Below are 22,786 nucleotides of genomic sequence, written 5' to 3'. Positions count from 1 at the left end.
ATCAAAATTTACTTACAATGTTATAGAATATATCCAACCAGCATTTCGTTTGCAAGACAAAGCTCCAAGACAAGAAAAATAGCCCAAATTCATACATCAAAATTCATCCATCTCCAAAAAATATCCTCCAAGGAAAAAATGCGAAGTTCTCTATGATTAGAGAGATCCCAAGTCAAGTGATGATCCAAATGAATGTATCTAACATCAATATATAGCCTCCTAAGGAGTTTGAATTAGCCTATGGGCCTACATTAGCCCCTAATGATAAAATAATGTGCAAATAAAACCCCTATTGGTGACAAGCCCACCAAACTAGCTCACAAGTGTAAAAATAAGCCTCACAAGGGGCCAAATAATAATATGTACATGTCGTGGGGCCCTCCAAAGGCCTAATAATGTCCTGAAGTGCCATACTAAGGAATAAATTCCTCAGAATATGATGGACAAGGGGGTGGCCCCTTGTTCTCCAAGTAGTAGACATGTGGTGCTCCTAGTGGATTTGAGGGGACATAAATGACCCCATGGGTCTCCATATGAATCAGAGATGCTTGTAGATCCTCTGCAAGGATCCGAGTGGTGGAATGAATGTTGCCATGACATCGTACAAGTCCTGGGACACCTGCCAAGAGTGTGGGGCTCCTGTGGGGGCCTGCTGGGCATAATGTACCAAGCATATCACCATCATCCCAAAAGTGGATTGCTAGTAGTCTCTGAGCATCGATGAAGATCCTTGGAGTGTTGTCTGCTGTTATGGATGCCAATGGCTCTCTATGCACACCCTATATGCGCCAATGTAGACCTCTGGGGGTTAAGATCCCATATAGGGAGACCAAACCCAAATGGAAACCACCTGTAATCTTGCATAACATCCAATATGTCCCCTAGGCTTCCAGTACAACCAGTCATTAAAATAATCGGGCAAAAGAGTTTACAAATCATGGATAACAAAGTGGGTGCTTCATAATGGCATGCCCTTCCGTAGTGGGCTTTAGCATGTGCTAGTGTCTACAAGCTCCAAAGGGGGTTAACCAAGTACCTTATTAGGTGGTTTCAGCCCTTAAAGGGGATAGTATGTCCAAGGTATATCCCTTTAATGGGGGTGGCAAGTGATAAATAAGTGGAATGGAATAGGGAGTGAGAGGGGCAACCCTGGGCCACATATTGAGCATAGGGGTAGTTGGATAAGGGGAAGCCCACACCTGGGTATGTAAAATGTAGGAGGGAGCAATCGTGGTACATGAGGAGCCCCGGCCTTGATTTTTCCACCTTTCTTTATATGCCTTTTGCCTTTTATAAATTTTCTTTCATTAACTGCTCGGGGTTCAAAGGACAAGAGCATGATGTGTAAGATATAGTAGTGATTACACCCTTTTAGGTAGGGCGGTTCATTGCCTTCCAGGGGTTGGGACAATTATGGTTTCCTCAATGCTAAAGGAGGCTCATCTAGAGCCTATGGAACCAAGGTGATGACCATGGATTGGGGTAGAGCTCATGTATTGGCTTTTACCCACATGCTAATTATTTTTGCCCTGGCCATCTTTTCCATTTTGTGGTACAATTTCCTGTTAAATGTCGCCAATTATGTTTTTTTTCTTTTCTTTTAGCTGCTTCAACCTCTGGGGCATCATTCTAGGCCTGACCCAAGGTGGGGGGCAAGGGGATAGGGAGGTTGGCCCTATGTGGACCCAGGTGGGAGAAATGATGAATGGGGGTATAGTGAGTAGAAAGGGAGTAATATATGCAAATAAAGGAGCGGGACCACGCACCCAAAGTCACGTTTTCACAAGTAGTACCACCCTAGAACCAAATGGTCGATAAAGGAGATCCCACGGGACTAAGATCCAAGGGTAACATCCAAAAGAGATCAAGGGGACAAGAGCACAAACTAAGCCCACCCTTTCCGCCAAATCCCCACATCAATCCATACCTAGAAGTATCCATGAGAAGTAAACCCAATACTGTTAAAATTGGCAACTAGGGTCAAACTCCATATAGGTCACCTTATTTATGGCAACTGATATTTTTCTTGTTCTCCTCTCTCCGAGAGGAGTAGGATTGATCTAAAGATCATCCGATTCCAACATGTAAAAATGAAGATATGAATTTATTTGTATTATTGACAAATTGTCATGGTAGGCCAGCGACCAAAACAGGTATTTTTACCCCCAGTTCATCCTCAATGTTGCATATAAAAGGAGGAGACCTCAAGTCATTATTTCATCATCTTATCTTCACTCATCTCTCTCCCCTAACTTGATTGGATACACTAATATGGGCAGCAATCTCTCACACGTGCAAAGGAAGGAGGGCATTTTCTGTTTGACTGCGTTGACCAGCGTTTACCAAATTTCAGAAGGTTGTATTTTGGTTTGCGTTGACCAGCGTTGACCTCCTTCTGACTGTGCATTGGGTGAGGCATCTTCTCCTTGGAAGGCCGTAGATCTAGGCACCGAAATCGAGGTGATCTGACCTCTCATTTGACTAACGTTGACTGCCCTAGATCTGGCCGCAGTTTGACTTTCATTGACCAACTTTTGACTGGACTTTTTCGGACTGTTTGGGCTTGTTGTTGGAGGTCAAAGTTGACTGGGTTTGACTGGGCTGCTTGGAGGAAAATTTTTCCCTATTTGAATAGCATTGACTTTTCTGGTTAGGACTTTACTGTTGCTGTCATAAATTATCAAATTTGTAAATTTGTACTATCTCTGTTAGGGTCCAACCCTAACCCCTTTATTTATGTAATAGGGTCGAGTCATAGTTATAGTTAGTCAAAGAGTTAATAAAGCCCGTATTAATAATTGTAAGTGGTTGACCCGCAATTAAGAAAGGGACCACAGTTAGTTGCAAACGCGCCATGGTATTAGATAGATGGTATTGAGAGAACCATGGTAATGACCCATGGTATTGTATGTATGAATCCTATATAAAGGATAGAGACTCCCCATTAAGAGATATCGAGTCCTATTTTGTAATCGAGCTCTGCTCTGCTGGAGGTTGCCCCCTCAAAGAGGTAAGTGAACATTACTTTCATCTCTGAATAATAAATTACTTGCTATTTTTTCTCATTTTGTTCTATGTTCTAGGTTGTATTTCTTCGCATATTTGGTATTCTAGAATTTCTTGCAAGTCAAGAGCATAACAAGTGGTATCAAAGCACTTTCCAGGGCCGGTGCTACCTCCATTTTTGCAGGATTTTTTTTTAGGCTAGAGACGTGTTCTAGCGTCTTTAAACCACAAGATTTGTCATTGAGCACATAAACCTGTGGATTTGGGGGGGCATGCACGTAGGAAATACAAGAGGTACTCACGCTTGTTGGACTCCCTTGTAAGCCCTATGGGTACCCCTTCAAGTAGTAACGCATTAGACAGAACCGCGCACAGACTGCCTTCCATGTACCCTTTGGCTATATCGGAAGCCCCCCTAGGCTCACCTGAAACCTCGCCTTAGATAAGTTGTCAACCATCTTGCTGCTACAGTACACTGAGAACAACACTCGGGGAGATTACTCGCGCGTACGATAGGGTAGTCGGGTAGTACAGCTAAGGGTACAGTTTATCCTCCTTAGTTAGTGCCCTGAAAGATTGGGCCAAGTACTATTGTTGGACCCTTATATATATTGCGATCTGTAGCACCTGAAACTCCTTTGTGACCATAGTTCCCTCGACTTTCTAAAGATCGCCCATTATCTTATTTGCTAGATCAGATCCACTAGTTGGGGTTCTACTGCCACAGTACGATTCAGATCTAGCAGTTGGGGTTCTGTCGCTACCGCAATAATCAGATCCACTAGTTGAGGTTCTACCGCCACAGTAATATTCAGATCTAGCAGTTGGGGTTTTGTAGCTGCCGCAGTCCAACTCACATTCAACCGTTGGGGTTTTGCAGGCAGATCTGACCATCTGCGCAATGAGGCTTGTGGCTCCTATCGTCTGGGCCGATATACGCAGGACATTGGGCAGGATCAAGTTTTCTGAAATTTGGCCACTGTAGTATTGATCAACGGGGAGTAAAACTCCATTCGAAGTCTGAGGCCTTCCTGGGACACTTACAAGAGAGTTAGCCCATAAGATTCAGGACGACGACACTGATCGCAGTGGTTACCATTCACTTGTCAACTTCAATTTTCGGGTGGTCCCAAATTTTTTCAAAGTGACGACAAGTGACCAAGATCTGTGTATGGTAGAAACCAGAGCTCAAGTCATGGCCAACGAGAAGATCGAGCGCCTTGAATAGAAGTTGGATAAATTCCAGGGCCTAATGGACCAAATGCAGAAATTCATGGAACAATTCAAACCGAGCACGTCGGGGTTGCATCTAGAGGCACAGGGTATTGATGAAGACCTTGAAGGAGAATCTAGCCATCATATTCACTTCCATGGAAATCACCAACATTCCCACCCTCGGCCACCCACGCTGGACATGTATGAACAAGAGAGATGGCAATGGTGGCAGTGGCATCGGAAATGCTATCCCAAGAACATAACTTGGCAGGTGTTCTCAAAATCTCTTTGTGACCGCTTTGACAAAGAATCTAATTTTTTGGGTCATCTTACTAAGCTCCGACAGACAGGCACAGTAAAAGAATACATTGTAGCCTTTGAGACATTGGCCTTCTGCACAGACGGTCTAGGAGATGAATTCTACTTGGAATGTTTTATAAGTGGTCTCAAAGAAGCCATCCAAGCACATGTCTGGATGCACCACCCACCTACATGGATAGATGCTTGCACAAAGGCTATCGAAGTGGAACGTGCTTTAGCTGCCCAGTCGCCTCGTCCAAATTTCATAGCCAAGGAATGCCCCACCCAGGCTCAAGGCCCTACCCAAACATTTAAGGTTCAAAAGGTATCTCCAGTTGAAATCGATGAAAGAAGAAAACAAGGATTGTGCTACTACTGTGATGACAAATACTCCCCGAGGCATAAATGCAAGGAACCCAAATTCTTTCAAATTGATGTTACTGATCACAGCTCATCTGAGGAAGCCCCACCCCTTGAGGGACTAGAGGAGGAAGTTGAGGACACCCAGCAGGACAATGAGCTCCTAGAGGAACCAGTTATCTCGCTACATGCTTTGGCGGGCATTTCTACGCCCCAAACTCTCAAAATCAAAGGCTTTATTAAACATCGCTCTGTAGCAGTATTGATTGATAGTGGCAGCACTCATAACTTTATCCATCAGCAAGTCGCCAAAGCTATTCATTGTTTTGTTAGGGCCGTCTCTAATTTCCAGGTCCAGATTGTTGATGGGGGGACAATGAAATATGAAGGTCGATGTGAAAATATCAAACTTCAAATGGGAGACTACCACCTAAAGACCCACATGTTTGTGATTAACATGGGTGGTTGTGACATTGTCTTGGGTGCTGAATGGCTTCACACACTAGGCCCAATCACAATGGATTTCTAGGAGTTATATATGAGCTTTAAGCAGAATGACCACATGCATACCCTCCGTGGACTCCAGGCAGGTGCTCCTTCTATCATCAGCTCGCATCGAATGGAAAAGTTGTTGAAAAAGGGCCATCATGGAGTTATCGCCCAATCTAATGTTATCCAGGCCATAGAGCCCACTACTCATATTCATCTTGAGATGCAACAGGTCTTAAACCGCCACCAGCAGGTATTTGACAAACCTAAAGAGCTTCCACCCTTTAGAGGGGAACATGATCATAGCATCACTTTGGTCCCAGGGGCACAACCGCCGAATGTGCGCCCATATTGATATCCTTTCGCCCAAAAGAATGAAACTGAAAAAATCATCAAGGAACTCCTTGAATCCGGTGTTATTCGTCCTAGCATCAGTCCTTATTCATCATCAGTGATCATGGTGCTTAAGAAAGATGGGGAATGGCGCATGTGTCCAGACTTCCGAGCCCTCAACAAACTCACTGTCAAAGACAAATTCCCTATCTCGGTTGTTGATGATCTGCTTGATGAACTACATGGTGCCCAATTCTTTACTAAGCTAGATCTTCGCTCGGGCTATCACCAAATATGCATGAAAGAAGTAGACATTCCCAAGACTGCTTTCCGAACTCATGACGGCCACTATGAATTCTTGGTCATGCCATTTGGTCTCTGTAATGCCCCATCCACTTTCCAAAGCCTCATGAATCACCTGCTGAAACCATATCTCAGAAAATTTGTCCTTGTTTTCTTTGATGACATTCTCATCTACAGCCTAACCTGGGAAAAACATCTTCAGCATGTCGACCTGCTCTTGCAACTACTCCGAACTCACAAATTATTTGTCAAATTGTCCAAGTGCTCTTTTGGCATGAAAGAAGTTGAGTATTTGGGACACATTGTGGGTCGTGAAGGTGTCCGGGTGGATCCCAAAAAGATACAGGCAATGCAAGATTGGCCCCAACCAAAAACATTGAAGAGTTTGAGGGGATTCTTGGGTCTCACCGGCTACTATCACAAATTTGTCTGCAATTATGGTCGCATTGCTAGACCCCTCACTAACCTTCTCAAGAAAAATTCATTCCTTTGGATTGATGCAGCACAACAGGGGTTTATGGCTCTCAAACAGGCCATGTGTTCCACTCCCGTATTGGCACTGCCTGACTTCACCAAATCTTTTGTGATTGAATGTGATGCTTCTGGTACTGGTATTGGTGTTGTTTTAATGCAGTAAGGTCGACCCTTAGCTTTCACCAGCCAACAACTGAGTGGGAAACATCTAGGACACTCTACCTATGAGAAGGAGATGATGGCCATCTTACATGCAGTGGATATTTGGCGACCTTAGTTATTGGGGCAGCGTTTCCAAATCCGCACGGACCATCAAAGCCTCAAATACTTTTTGGAGCAATGTCTATCCTCGCCCCAGCAAAATAAATGGTTGGCCAAAATGTTGGGATATGATTATGAGATAATTTACAAAAAAGGGCGTGACAATGTAGTAACGGATGCTTTATCACGTCAATTTGAGGATGAAAGCCCCCTGCTATCAATTTCTCTTCCCATGCTAGATTGGATTAAGAAGCCCGCAAGGAATGGTTTTCACACCCCTCTCTCTCCCAACTCATTAATAACTTGAGAGTAGATCCTAATTCCTCAGTTGGCTACTCTTGGAAGGATGAGATTCTTCGCTACAAGGATAGAGTAGTTATATCGCCGACATCCAACCTCAAAACGCGCATCTTGGCAGAGTTGCACTCATCTCCCATGGCAGGCCATGCAAGTTTTCAAAAGACTTATGCTCACACTCGTCATTCTTTCTTTTGGACAGGCATGAAAACTGACATTCTTACTTTTGTAGCTGAATGTGATGTGTGTCAATGCCACAAAGGAGAAACAGTCAAGTTACCAAGCACCTTACAACCATTGCCAATACCTGCCTCTGTCCGGACAGATGTTTCTATGGATTTCATTATAGGTCTTTCGAAGTCAGGCAACAAATCAGTCATCATGGTGGTTGTGGACAGACTTTCTAAATATGCTCATTTTTGCGTTCTACCCCACCCATTTAACCTCACTTTGGTGGCTCAAACTTTCATGAACCAGATCTTCAAACTACATGGCATGCCCACTTCCATTGTGTCTAATCGTGACCTGAATTTCACCAGTAACTTTTGGCAAGAACCTTTCAATGTCCAAGGCACCCAACTCCAACTAAGTACTTCCTATCATTCCCAAACTGATGATCAAAAGTCAACAAATGTTTGGAGACATACCTAAGGTGTTTCACTTCAGAGAAGCAACATCAATGGGTACAGTGGCTACCTTTAGCTGAATGGTGGTATAATACTAACTATCATGAAGCCACCAAGATGACTCCATATGAAGCAGTGTATGGCCAACTCCCACCTTCACCTATTTCTTATGTCCCTGGATGCTCTAAGGTGCAAGCAGTGGATCAACTCCTACAGAACCGTGCAGCCATGCTAGCCCGTCTCAAAGATAATCTCCATCAAGCTCAGAATCGAATGAAGCAACAGGCAAACCAACATCGTTCAAAGCGCACATTTCAAGAAGGGGATCAGGTATTCCTGCAGCTGCAACCATATAAGCAAACATCGCTAAAAGAAAAGGGCTGCCAAAAATTACCTCCAAAATTCTACGGACCTTATCAAATACTTCAGCGCATTGGAGCAGTGGCCTACAAGCTGGCCTTGCCACCAACTTCAAAAATTCATCTAGTCTTCCATGTATCATGCCTCAAGAAAGTAGTGGGGAACAATTGCAGAATTCAAACCAGTCTACCCAAATTGGATGAAGAAGGTTCACTTTAGCTCCAACCTGAACAAGTCCTCGATAAACGAGAACGACATTTACGCGCCCGCAAGATCAAGGAAGTCCTCGTCAAGTGGAAAGACACCTCTCCAGAAGATGCGACCTGGGAACCAACCACTATTCTTCAGCAGTTTCCGCAGCTTTAGCCTTGAGGACAACGCTGCTTTTGATGGGGGAGGGCATGTTAGGGTCCAATCCTAACCCCTTTATTTATGTAATAGGGTCGCGTCATAGTTATAGTTAGTCAAAGAGTCAATAAAGCCCGTATTAATAATTGTAAGTAGTTGACCCACAATTAAGAAAGGGACCACAGTTAGTTGCAAACAGGCCATGGTATTAGATAGATGGTATTGAGAGAACCATGGTAATGACCCATGGTATTGTATGTATGAATCCTATATAAAGGATAGAGACTCCCCATTGAGAGATATCGAGTCTAATTTTGTAATCGAGCTCTACTCTGCTGGAGGTTGCCCCCTAGAAGAGGGAAGTGAACATTGCATTCATCTTTGAATAATAAATTACTTGCTGTTTTTTCTCATTTTGTTCTGTGTTCTCGGTTGTATTTCTTCACATATTTGGTATTCTAGAATTTCTCGTAGGTCAAGAGCATAACAATCTCTCTCCACTGAACTATTGAAGAATATAAGAAGAATTGATCAAGGGTTTCCCTACATTGAGGTTTGTCCCCGGTTGGTGCCACGTCTTGTGTCCTCTTGTCTTGGCTTGTCTTCTACTATTTATGTTTATGTTCTATCTGCATTTTACTATCATGCTGAGGTGAGGTGAAAACAAAGCCCAAGCAAGAGTGAAATAGCAATCACCGCAGACAGTTGGACAAGGACAAATGGCTCAATGGGTTCCTCATCCCACTTCGCGGCTGAAGACAAGCTCCGTGAAAAATCTGACTATCATGGATGGAAGATGTCTCTTGATCTAACATCAGAAGAAACAAGAATGGTGGAGCAAGAAATGCCTTCTAATAGAGGCAACCCCACTGCTTTCTCCGCTCATGCCAAAAGAAGAAATAATGCAGGGTCTAAAGGTCATTTCAATGGAAAGCCTAGATCTAAGGGTGGAAGGAAGCACAGATGCTTTGTTTGCAATAAATTTGGCCACTATGCAAGGGAGTGTCCAAATAGAAGGGACACATCACATGATGACGATCACAATCATTCTAGCGGCAACTTCAACCACAACAATCAAAGGAATGGCAGGTACAATGGCAAAGGAAAAAGGAATGTGGGACATCAACGAAATGGTCAACCCTCCAAGAAAGCAAGGAACTCCAGGTATGAAGAATCAAATGTTGTTAACAATAAGCAAAAGGAATACTATCTTATATCGGCCCTCTCCACGACCTCTCCTCCCGACTCTTTGGGGAATTAGCTAATTGATAGTGGTGCCTCAAGGCACTACACCAGATACAATGAAGCTCTCTCTAATTTGATAGAGAAGGAGACAAACTTGGAGACGATGCCACCTATCCCGTGAAGGGAGTAGGAAATGTCACCCTTCAATTGAATCAAGGTAACATGATTCATTTACAAGAAGTTCTATATGTACCTGATCTCAAGAAGAACCTACTATCCATTTCGGCAATGGAAGACAAAGGATACAATGTGGCATTCATCGATGGAAAGGTACGTGTTTGGAAAAGGAATTTTAAAGATGCTTTTACTCTTGGGTTCCGGGTTGACACTTTGTATCAAGTTGGAGAAAATCCATTGGGAGCCATGTCTTGTGACACATCTCTACAATCTGAACTATGGCACTGGAGGTTTGCCCATCTTCATTATAAGGCTCTACCCGATGTGAGACAGATGGTGACAGGTATGCCCGAGTTCAAAGTAGAGCATGAAGGTGTATGTTCACGATGTGCCGAAGGAAAACTTACAAGAGGACCATTCCCCTCTAGTAATAGCAAGACCACAGATATATTGCAATTGATCCACTCCGACATATCTAGTATGATGCCCGTAAACTCTTTGGGAGGATACTTATATTATCTCACCTTTACGGATGATTATTCTCACAAGACTTGGATCTACTTCTTGAAAAAGAAGGATGAAGTGTTCACCTGGTTCCGTCACTTGAAAGCCATGATCGAAAACCAATCCGAGAAGAGAATCAAGATATTGAGGATTGATAATGGCACTGAGTACGAATCAAATGAATTCCATGATTATTGCAAAGAAGCTGGCATTAAGAGGGAGACCACAACACCATACACTCCCGAGCAGAATGGCGTGGCTAAAAGGAAGAATTGTACTATTGTTCGTGCCATGCTTCATGATCAAGGGCTTCCAAAGTTTCTATGGGCCGAAGCTGCAAATATTGTCGTGTATGTTCAAAACCGATGCCCTCATCAAGCATTGGACTCCAAGATTCCTGGAGAAATGTTCACTAGTAAGAAACCCGATGTCTCTCATTTTAGAATTTTTGTAAGTCCCGTATATTTTCATGTGCCGAAAGAAGCAAATTGGGTGCATCAGAATCTTTGTAGGCTATAGCGAAAATTCTAAGGGCTATAGAATTTATGTGGCTGGTCAAAGGGAAGTTGAGATAAGTCATGATGTCACCTTTGACGAAGATATGACCCTCAGCAAGATCAACCTTCCTATCCCAAGAAAGGACAAAGAAGCTGACACCGGAAAACAGGGTGAAAAAGAGGCCGAGACGATGCCAGATGTTGATGAACCTATGGATCCTATTGATCCTCCTCCCCAAGAGCCCTCCTCCTCCAAGAGGAGACCCTCATGGCTTAGGGAGACTCTAGAAGATGTCGAGAGACATATTGCACTGAGGGGGACTTTCCGTGAGAGCAAAAAGCCGAACAGGTATAAAGGATACTTGACCGTCATGAGCACTATCATTCAAAATGAGCCTTCATCATTTGAAGAAGCCATGAAGCAACAAGTACGGAAGGATGCTATGAATGAAGAGTACAAGTCAACTATGAAGAATGATGTCTGGGATGTGGTTCCTAGACCCCAGGACAAATCGGTTGTCACCTCTAAGTGGCTCTACAAAATCAAGCATGGAACTAATGGAAGCACAAAAAAGTTCAAAGCTCGCTTTGTGGCTCGAGGTTTCTCTCAAAAGGAAGGTGTATATTACGATGAGATATTTGCACTTGTTGCCCAATACACCACCATCCGCTCTATCATAGCCCTTGCTGCCTCGCAAGGATGGAACCTACATCAGATGGATGTCAAGACTGCTTTCTTGCATGGTTCGATCAAAGAGGAAGTCTATGTGGAACAACCCGAGGGGTTTGAGGTTCTTGATCGGGAATCTCACGTATGCAGGTTGAAGAAAGCTCTCTATGGCTTGAAGCAAGCACCCCGAGCATGGTATGAGAGGATTGATAGCTATCTGATGAAGTTGAGATTCACTAGAAGCGAAGCCGATCCGAACCTTTACTTTAAGGTTGAAGATGATAAACCTCTCATATTGGTACTTTATGTGGACGACCTCTTTCTGACAGGTGCAGACCCTCTCATTCACAAATGTAAGAGAGAGTTGGCTTCTGAATTTGAGATGAAGGATCTAGGACTTATGCACTACTTCCTAGGGTTGAAGTATTGGAAAAAGCCAGGAGAAATTTTCCTATCTCAAGGAAAATATGTTTGGAAGATATTGGAAAGATTTGGGATGGTGGACTGCAAGCCTGTGACTACCCCGATGGAACTTAACTTTAAGAAGTTATGTGGTAGTGTTGCCAAACCTGAATTGGGAAATGCTTCTCAGTATCGTCAACTCATAGGAGTGCTGATGTTCTTGGTGAACTCCCATTCGGACATATGTTTTGCAGTTAACACATTGAGCCAATATATGGTTGAGCCTCATCATATACATTGGATTGGTGCCAAGAATCTTCTGAGATATCTTCGAGGCACAATCACTCATGGACTAAGATACACTACCAGAGATGTGAGGCTAAATGGTTATTCGAATGTTGATTGGGCCGGTAGTGTGGTGGATCGCAAGAGCACTTCTGGGTGTTGTTTCTCTTTGGGTTCTGCTTCGATATCCTGGATGAGCAGGAAGCAGAAGTCGGTTGCCTTGAGCACCGCTGAGGTCGAATACATAGCTACGAGTATGGCCTCCTGTGAAGCTGTCTGGTTGAGGAAGCTCTTCAGTGAGTTGTTTGGACATGTGTTGGATACCACCGTGATCCTCTGCGACAACCAGAGTGGGATCCGATTATCAGAGAATCCCGTATTTCATGATCGCTCCAAGCACATAGATATCAGGTACCACTTTATCCGAGATATGGTACAACGAGGAGCAATAAGGCTCCATCACATTGGGACTGATGAGCAGGTCGCCGACATTCTAACAAAGCCCCTGGGAAAGGTCAAATTCTTGACTTTCCGAGAACGACTAGGAGTCATGGAGAGACCCTCTTATGAGGGTCCTATATGATATGGACATTGAGCTCTGGGAGCTCCGGGGGGCTTGGGGTACTTCTTGGAGCGATGAACAACCATAGGGTGAGTGGTTCAGCCTTCCCCTAATGGTTTGTTGTGTACAGGGTGAGTGGTTCAGCCTTCCCCTGTGATACCCCGTGGCGACATGTAGGCAAGACGAGTGGTTCATCCTTCTCCTGCTGAGACATCCTACCCATGCAATCTGGGACTCATGGGAAGTACCTCTCATATGGCCAATGAGCAGGGAAATGAGGATAGGGACCATAGTACTACCGATGAACGCATCATGTACTACCGTACTCCCTATGCTAGGATGACCGATATTGATCTGGGATCAACTGGCACTGACTTCAGGTCAGTAAGAGTGGTATGAGACACTCTCTTTTATCTGGGACTAACTTCGAGTCAGTAGAGAATGGTATGACACATTCTCGATCACTTCTTCTTCTCCATAGTTCAGCAAAGCAGTGCATTGATGGCAAAGATAGTACCGACTAGCAGATGGATTAGCAGATGGAGTTCTACCTAGTTGAGAGGGAGTGTTAAAATTGGCAACTAGGGCCAAACTCCATATGGGTCACCTTATTTATGACAGTTGATATTTTTCTTGGATTCCTCTCTCCGAGAGGTTGAGGATTGATCTAAAGATCCTCTGATTCCGACATGTAAAAATGAATATATGAATTTATTTGTATTATTGACAAATTGTCATGGTCGGCAAGCAAACAAAACAGGCATTTTTACCCCCAGTTCATCCTCAACATTGCATATAAAAGGAGGAGACCTCAAGTCATTATTTCATCATCTTATCTTCACTCATCTCTCTCTCCTCACTTGATTGGGTACGCTAATCTGGGCAGCAATCTCTCAAACGTGCGAAGGAAGGAGGACATTTTCTGTTTGATTGTTTGACTGTGTTGACCAGTGTTGACCGAATTTCAGAGGGTTGTATTTTGGGTTGCGTTGACTAGCGTTGACCTCCTTTTGACTGCGCATTGGGTGAGGCATCTTCTCCTTGGCAGGCCGCAGATCTGGGCACTGAAATCGAGGTGATCTGACCTCTCATTTGACCAGCGTTGACTGCCCTAGATTTGGCCGTGGTTTGACTTTCGTTGACCAGCTTTTGACTAGACTTTTTCGGACTGTTTGGGCTTGCTATTGGAGGTCGAAGTTGACTGGGTTGACCGAGCTGCTTAGAGGAAGAATTCTACCATGTTTGACCAGCGTTGACTTTTCTGGTTAGGGCTTTACTGTTGCTGTCATAAATTATCAGATTTGTAAATTTGTATTATCTCTCTCTACTGAACTATTGAAGAATATAAGAAGAATTGATCAAGGGTTTCCCCACATTGGGGTTTGTCCTTGGTTGGTGCCACATCTTGTGTCCTCTTGTCTTGGCTTGTCTTCTACTGTTTATGTTTATGTTCTATCTGCATTTTACTATCATGCTGATGTGATTGCTAAACTGGATATTGATATTGGGCTAATAAAGAAATTGAAGTAAATTGCTCTTAAGCATAGAACATACCAAAAATTAACAAATACTCAATTACCAAATGACAGGACATGCCTTTAGATTCAGGAGGCTCGCCTTCAAACATATGATCAATACAAGTGTGTGAGGGACCACATGGTTGGCTCAGGTGGCAGAGAAATGGCACAACGAACTAGCAAGAGACTGCAAGGGGCTACTGGCTACCAGCTAAGGTCCATCATGGAGAAAAATTTCTCCTAGGGATATCACCCATGAAGTGGTGGGTAACAAGGGGCATGAATCAGAATTGCTTAAAACATCTTGGCTCATTCAGATTTGTAGCAGTCAGTGCAAAAGCATCAGAACAGACCTCTCCAAAGCAAGATTCAGAGCAAGTCTCTTGGTGTCTTCACATATTTGGAAGTACATTTGTAGCAAGATGAGGAGCAGACTGATGAAGGACCAACTGAAGTAAGACTTCAGAGGGAGCTATATAATCTCTGATAGAATAACTTGATGACTCTTCTTGCCTAATAAAAGCAGATCATGTTCATTGATTATGGTGACTCTGATGATGCCTTGATGACCGTGGCTCATAAGGTCTATAGTAGAAAAAGGACAGGTTATAGGTGGCTCAATGATTATGTTTGGCAAGGTCACTGTCTCTATATTTAGAGGGAATTATGTCTGACCCTCTCAGGGAGTTGACTTTTAAAGTCAAGATAGAAATACCTAGCCTTATTTTCTACACTGAAAGGTTTGATGAAATGGAGAAGCAAATGGTCTACATATGTATACCTGGGGGGATCACTGTTGTTCTTACATCTTATCAGTCATATGCCTCGCTATGAATTGATCTGTGGATGAGCCTCATATATTGGATAACTGCTCATTGAAATATTTCTGTGATTTTATTATTTGCTGGAATCTAAGACTCCGTGAATATTTTGATGCTAGCTCAATTGACAGTTTGATATTTCTTGATTCGGTTACATTGGAATCACCATTGAGGCTGAATGTTCTTGGCAGCACATTTAACTTATGAAGGCAGAAAACTCATCCATGAGCCATTTGGATATAATACATTGGAGAGCCTACAAGCTTTACCACTATTGATGAAATGCGCAGATTTCTGACATCCTTTCATAGCCTCTTGGAAAGAAGCTAACAGTATGGTAGATGGTAAAAGCACATATAAGTGTTGTATCTCTTAAGGTCCACCTTTATATCTACAAAGTAGATGGATCTCATGATGAGCAGGTTGCCAAATGGACACTTTGCACTTTGGAAAGACAAGCTTAGGCTTGTGATCTCCCTGAGCAAGAGGGAGTAAGATCAGTTAGATATTTTCTTCATTTAGAAGCAGAGGATTACTAAGTGTTGCTAAGATCTCTAATAAATATGTTTATTAAAAGGTCGTGCATGAATATATATATATGTTGTTGGATGGAGCTATTGATGGTTCCGTCAGCAATATCATCACCTAGATCTACTCTTGATTTTCAGAAAGCAGCCTAACTCTATCCCCTATATGAAGGGATCTTTGATTAAGACAAAACATTGAGCTATGGGAGTTCCTGGAGGCTTGGGGTACTTATTGAGCTATGACCAACCATTGGGTGAGTGGTTTGCCTTCCCTTATATGTGCGCAGTGTAAAGGGTGAGTGGTTCACCTTCCCCTCTGACAGATGACATGTATGTAGGGTGAGTGGTTCACCTTCCCCTACAATTGATAATACGTGTGTAGGGTGAGTGCTTCACCTTCCCCTATTGTTGATGACATATGCATAGGATGAGTGGTTCACCTTCTCCTGCGGATAACCCAGTGAGAGATGCATTCAAGCGTCTGCGTATGGACATGTCAGTCAGATGTGGTTCACCCTTTCCCCACATGTAGGATGCTCGTTCCCTACGATTGATGATTGACATGTCGGTGGGACGTGGTTCATCCTTTCCCCACGTGTAGGATCCTTCCTACGAATGATTGGTTGGCATGCATGTAAGACGTGGTTCATCCTTTCCCTACAATTGATGATTGACATGTCGGTGGGACGTGGTTCATCCTTTCCCCACGAGTAGGATACTTCCTACGAATGATTGGTTGGCATGCATGTAAGACATGGTTCATCCTTTCCCTACTCTCAGTGGTTTGCATGCGTGTAGGATGTGGTTCATCCTTTCCCTACGTGTGGTTGTGATATGCGTTTGTAGGATGTAGTTCATCATTTCCCTACGTGTGGTTGTGATATGTGTTTGTAGGATGTGGTTTATCCTTTCCCTACATGTGGTTATGAGCAGGATGTGATATATTCTTTCCCTGTTGGTGTTCCTGCATCATCCTACCCATGTTGTCTGGGACACATGGGAAGTACCTCTCATCTGGCCAATGAGTTGGGAAAAGTGGATAGGGACCATAGCACTACCGATGGATGCATCGTGTACTGTCGTACTCCCTATGTCTAGGATGCATGGTGTTCAACAACTTGATCACTTGGGATCAAGTCCAATTGGGGTTCGACCTCTAGCTATGAGGACTAATTTTTGTGACTCACTCTCGATCAATTCTTCTTCATTATCTATATCAATGTTCAGCAAAGTTGAGATGAGATGCAGAGATGGCGCATAATGACAGGATGGCATGTTAATAAATGGATTGGCAGGTGGAATTCTCCCTAGTTGAGAGGGAGTGTTAAAATTGGCAACTAGGGCCAAATTCCACTCTAGACAGGTCTTTTGAAGAAGATAATTATGGCATTGAATTCCTCTTTTCGAGAGGACCAAAATCGACCTAAAGATCGTCAAATTTGGATAAGGAGAAGTGGGTTTTTGAATTTATGTTCTCTCACAAGTAAATTATCAAGGTCGACCTCACCCTTATGTCGGCTCATCAAGCCCAATGGTCACGTCCCTTGACCCCCACCAAATTGTATATATTGAGGTGCCTTCTCCCTCATTTTGGACACATCAAAATGCTTGGATATATGTTTGAGGCAGTCGAGTTCTTGAAGAAGGTCGAAGGAGGGTTTGTTTCTGGGTTATCTTCTACATTAGGGCTGAGACTCTCCAAGATGGACAGCCGCAGGTCTAGACAATTTAGTATGGGCAAATTCATCCTTGCAAGTCCGAGTTCTGTAGCAGCATGGCAGGCCGAGTTGGTGCAATTATTTATGGGCTCGTCTGTGGTTAAGTTAAAGGAGAAATCCTCTCCTCATGAGGCTGCATCTCTAATTCATCATCTCAGGTAGGGTCATAATCTGTATAGCCTATAGAAAGGAGGCTGAGATGCTTAATATGAGTGTAGACCACCCCTCGGAATAGTTCCTCACGTATCAAGCTCAGTCGTTGTTATAAGGAGGTGTTTTGGTGCAGTTAGAAGGGATAACAGAGATCAATGTGGAAAAAGTCGAAGTCGGGATTAATTCGGCAAGGGTCCAAAAGTTGAAAAACTCTTCAAAGTCGGGAGTTTTTTGAAAAAGTCGGCAAAAAGTCGGCAAAATTAAAAAAACACAAAATTATTCATTTTTATTTTATTTTTTTTAACATCTAGAGTATCCACAACATCAAATAAATGCATTTCCACATAAACATGTAAAGAAAGCTAATATATAATATGTATATGAAGTCTAATGCTACATCACATATCAAAATAGTGAATCAACTCCTGAATTTTGGGTCCCGTTTGAGTCTCAACTCTCAAGAGTCAAAATATCAACAAAAAATATAATAAATGTATATCATGAGTCATCTAAAAGTCATCAAGTAATCAGTCACTGAGATCCTCTTCCCCTTTTAATTTTTGTTTCTGCTAATTGTATTAAGAAATAAGTCATGCATTTATTCAGTAGATTGTAATCTGCTTGGGTAATAAGGTGTCAGGTGGTAGGTCCAATGAAAATTAACAGTGAGTATCACAGTAGATGTGAAAATTAACGCTTGGTGACTCCAAGCTGCTTATTTTCTGAGAAAACAGTAGATAGATTACTAACCTAGCCTTGGCATCTATTATTCAAAAACTCTTGGAGGTAAAATCCACTTCTGATACATAACCTTTGCCCACATTTACAGGGAGTTCACCACTAAAGAAGATTCCCTTTCAAAACGTGCTCTCATTGTAGGAAGGATCTTTGTTGTCACAAGTGTTCACAGGTACTTTGTTCCTGTCTGAAAAATGGGTTCTTTTTTGAGGCACTGGTTTTGTTTTTTTTGGACAGGTTGTTGCTATTTGATCTTCATGACCTCTTTGTTGTTTCTTCTGGAAGCATTCAACAACTGTAACAATGTTTTTGATGGTGTGGGGTTCTTTCTATGGAAGACCGTTGTATGCTTTTCCTTTTGGTACTTTTGTAATCTTTTGAAGGGGCAGTGGCTGTTAGAGTCTGGATCACTAAAAGCCTGGAGGCTTAGCCAATGTATATTTTGCTTTCTAACTAGAAATATGAAGTATAAAGATTTGTTTTTCCTTGGAAAACAAAAACATATCTTAACCTCAAAACTAACAGATTACAAATGAGACCGCTATGCTCGCAAGAAGTATGACAAACAATACAATGCAATAACTTGAAAATGCATGGATGGAAGCTTCAATTTACAGTTTTTTCACCTTTGTGGCCTCTTTATCCGCGGCCTGGGAAGGGAGGCAGACTTTTTGGGTCAACTCCTGATTAAATCGGGAGTATAAGGAAAAAATCGGGATTTTTTCCTTTGTGAAAAAGTCGCCAAAAAGTCGGGGGATTAAATCGTTTAGTTCAAAAAATCATGTTTTTAGGATTAAATCGGGATTTTTTCCAGACTTTTTCCACACTGACAGAGATCCATAAGCAGCCCTAATCAGTCTAACCCTCTTCAGCAGTATACATCCAGTTCATGCCACAATTGGAGTGGATATTTATTTGTTTAAAGGTTGTAATGCCAGATCCTCAAATTGGCAAGTCAATATTGACTTTGAACCATTGTACTCTATCTCTCTCTCTCTCTGCTTAATTTTTTATATTTGATAATAAGAAGAATTGATAAGATATTTGATAATAAGAAGAATTGATAAAGGGTTTTCCCCATCTTGCGGTTTTTCCCTAGCTTGAGCCAATTTCTGCATCCTCTTGTCTTGGCTTGTCTTCTGTGTTCATGTTTAATATTCTTTCATCAGTTACTGTCATGATCAATATGATGGATTATTGAAATTGACAAATGGGCTAATGATCTAACAAAGTATCTAACCTAAGCAAAGAACATGTTATCTAAATTTAACACAGGCAGAGGAAGCAGTCGCAAAGGTACACAAGGTACATGGTACTTATGATTGAAGTGATGGACTCACAGAACATGGTGGGAAAGAACAAGTCTCCAGATCAGGTTCCGCAGAGGAAGGCAAGGAAGTCTTCTAGTTCAGAGGGAGCAGTTGCAGTAGCCGATAACGTGGTAGTGTTGGAGACAGATCCAAGTGGACAAGGTTCTTCCAAAAGCACCTTCCTCGCTAAGAGGGAGTGTTGAAAATAGTAGCAAGAAAGGTCCTTCTTTGGCTTGTGACTTAGTCAAAGAGACCAAGAAGCAGTTTTTCCTTAACATGCACGAATTCCTAAAAAATAGGGCAAGTCCTTATGAGTTAGGACAATTCATGATGCAGTTTGACTGATATGCAGGAGTGGAAGGCTCAGTTTTTGTCTTCTAGTGCGAGTTATTTTTCGGAAAAGACAAACGAATGAGCCTCAAGTTCTAAATTGAGGACGGATGAGTTGCATGAGTCAGTTAGACTTAGTTAACTCATCAATCACTAGTTTGAGGTCCAAAAAATATAACCTGCCAGATTTAGCCTATTCGAAAAGCTTATAAGGAGGACCATATAAGGACGACCAAGGCACAGAATTATTCAATTTTCTTGTGAGCATGAGTTGGTGAGACAAGACAATAGAGCTCACGGGTTTGTGAGAAGGTTGACCAAGTTTATGTGTGGAGCTTGCGAGAGAATGGTGTGCCAAGAGAAGCTTGTGCGCATTATTGGAAAGAGGAATTTCCTTGGGAATTGCGCAAGAATTTAGGAGCAGCCTATGTGCAAGGAATTAGGAGGAAATCGAGGAGCAGATCAGGGGTTTTGCAAGGAGTGTTTCAGCTTAGTACAAGTAGAGGGAATCAGATTGTATTCTTTATTGAAACAATATTGTATTGTGAGAAATCTATTGCTCATTCTTTTTCAATAAGATTCTCAATAAAGCAAAGGGCTTTCCAATTGGGTTCATTAGAAAATTTTGGGCCTTCATTATTGTGATGGTGTGTCTATTTCTGTTCCTATTCCACTGCAAAATTTAGTAGAGAAATTCTGTGTCTTTATGAAAAGAAATTAGATTTCAGATTGTTCTTATAAGCAGTCGCAGAATTTCGTGGATTTCTACACGCCATGTGACCAGCTCTGCTTCTGCTTCTTCTTCCACTGCTCACGAACTTGCCTGCGAAAGTGGCGACAACTGGGGTTGTGACTACTCCAGTGGGATAAGGCTCTCAGTACAAGGGGCCACCCCAGAATTCCAAGAGGCCACAGACAAGATAAGATGAATTTATTAATTTCCAAAGAACGAGTACAGTAGTAGGTCAATGGCGACAGAGATGCTCGAAGTCTAGCAACCAATTTTCAACTTAAACCTGAATCTGTTGCTGGATAGGGTTGCTCTCAGTCGTACTGTTAAACTCAATCTCCATACTTCTGGTCACATGAATTATGATGGAGACCATTACTTTCCTTTAAATTAACACAACCAGATCCAAGAACCCATCCTAAACCAAGTCGCATTCATGAAACATGATGAAGAACGTACCTTCTTAATAAAGTGTTAACAAGGAAACGAGCAAAAGTCGACTTTCCAACATTCTGCGCACCGCACACTACCACAATCGGGGGAATAGCAGGACAATCACCATTGTTTGCAATAAACTCCGCAGCAGAACGCCAATCATCCGGTATGACAATCTTATCAGGGGCCATCTTATACAGCGGAAGACACGTCCTCTTAATTCCCGCGGATTCATCCCGATCCTCCATTCTCCAACTCTTTGCCGCATCTTCACTAGTCATCGTAGCGTCACATGCAACAGGAATTTCATCATAAACTGCAAATTCAGGTAATAATACTTCATCGTCTTTCTCAGTATCTGTCAATTCCAGAAACTCAGTATATATGTCACTCTCATTAGGGCTTGGCAACTCTTGCCCTATGTTACTTTTGGTTGGGCATGCCTCTGAGGAATCCTTCGGAGGCAGTTGGCACTCGACGCTAAGCCCAGGTATCTTTTCCTTTGCATTTTGTTCAATCGCAGCCTTAAATTCGGCTCGCTTCTCGGTTTCATCAAGCTGGTTGGACTCTTGTTCCAGTACTTCACTGAACAATATCTTGGCTACTAGTTTCTTCTTAGATTTTAATAGTTTCTTATTCTTTGGCGCAAGTTTAAATTTGCATGATTTTGCCAAGCATCTCATTGTAAATCGCATCATTCTGAATATCGTATTCTTAAAGTGAATGCTGGTTATACAACTGTGCAAAACGCCGAATCGCTGCTAAAATCCTGTAAATTAAATCTTATAAGCATATATTCGACAATTATGGTGTAAAAGAAAATGCCTCATATACGCCGCTGATAACGTTCAAAACACGACGGAGAACGAATCAGTAATAGCCTCGAGACTCTTGAAATATAATCATGCATTTAGCTGTATAAACCCAATCTCTGAGATGCACGGAAAAAACAGTTTGCGAGCCGAACCCTGATGATAAAAAGTTTGAAGATAAATGGCTTCCTAAACGAGCTCAACTAAATGGTTTAGGCAGGGTTGAGGCATGAAATATGGGCAAGGGATATATGTGTGGCAGGGTTTAGGCAGGGTTTTGGCATGGGTGTAGGCAGGGCTTAGTGCACTTGGTATCAACAAGCTAAGCCCTACTGAGTATATTGAGTGTGATTTAATGAGCTAATTTTTTTGGTTTTTTTTCCAATCTAGTAATTTCCTGATTTTGTTTTTTTGGTTATGGTTTAGATTGTATTTTTGAATGGGAAATAAATTTAATGTAATGAAAATTATAGGATATTCATATCGAGTTGTTTTTAGTGTGATTTTTTGAAAGTTTTTTTGGTAGGGTTTTCTGGTCAAAGTGTCCTAGGGGTTTTTCAGGGGCTAATCTATATATACACTTAAAAAACCAATTTAAATAACACAAATCAAGAAGTCATACTAAAGACAACTCTTATTCATATTGGGTAAATTTAACCGTTTAAAATTATTATTTTCTAATTTATATTTTAATAAATAAGTGTAATATGAAGCCTTGTTAACTATTATATTTTTAAGCAAAAAGTAATAGATAGTAAAAAAAATTGCAACAAAAAAATATTATTACTACTATGTAAAAAATTGTCTATATTTATAGAGATACATACTTTTTAGGTAAATTACTACACTGAGTAGCAAAGTTACTTTTATACCTGCTATGTTAAATGGAATGAGAAGCAAATCAACTTATATTTTGATCCTATGCACAAAACTATTGTTATAGAAGTAGATGAAGTTGTTTTGTAAATAAAATGTTAAATTCTATAGATTATAAATAAATTAAATTGAAGTAGTAAAACATTTTTAAATTTATTTTGTAAC

The 22,786-nt window shown here is 42.0% G+C and overlaps 1 protein-coding gene across 1 annotated transcript in view; it reads right to left on the bottom strand.

Moving 5' to 3' along the window:
* The window catches only part of LOC149229861 (Pre-mRNA cleavage complex II protein family), a 416,092-nt gene extending 394,044 nt beyond the window's left edge, over positions 1-22,048 (bottom strand). The window contains exon 1 of the mRNA XM_089378767.1: positions 20,958-22,048. Coding sequence (XP_089234893.1) covers positions 20,958-21,631 — 674 coding nt within the window. The 5' untranslated portion in view covers positions 21,632-22,048. The remainder of the gene's footprint in view (positions 1-20,957) is intronic.
* Between the last annotated feature and the right edge of the window lie 738 nt (positions 22,049-22,786).

Source organism: Pinus tabuliformis, chromosome J (genome assembly GCF_031772625.1).
Source record: "Pinus tabuliformis cultivar Carrire ecotype Pingquan chromosome J, CPIR1, whole genome shotgun sequence".
Taxonomy (NCBI): Eukaryota; Viridiplantae; Streptophyta; class Pinopsida; order Pinales; family Pinaceae; genus Pinus; species Pinus tabuliformis.
Note: the sequence above shows the minus strand (reverse complement) of the source record. Positions and strands in the feature narration are given on the sequence as shown.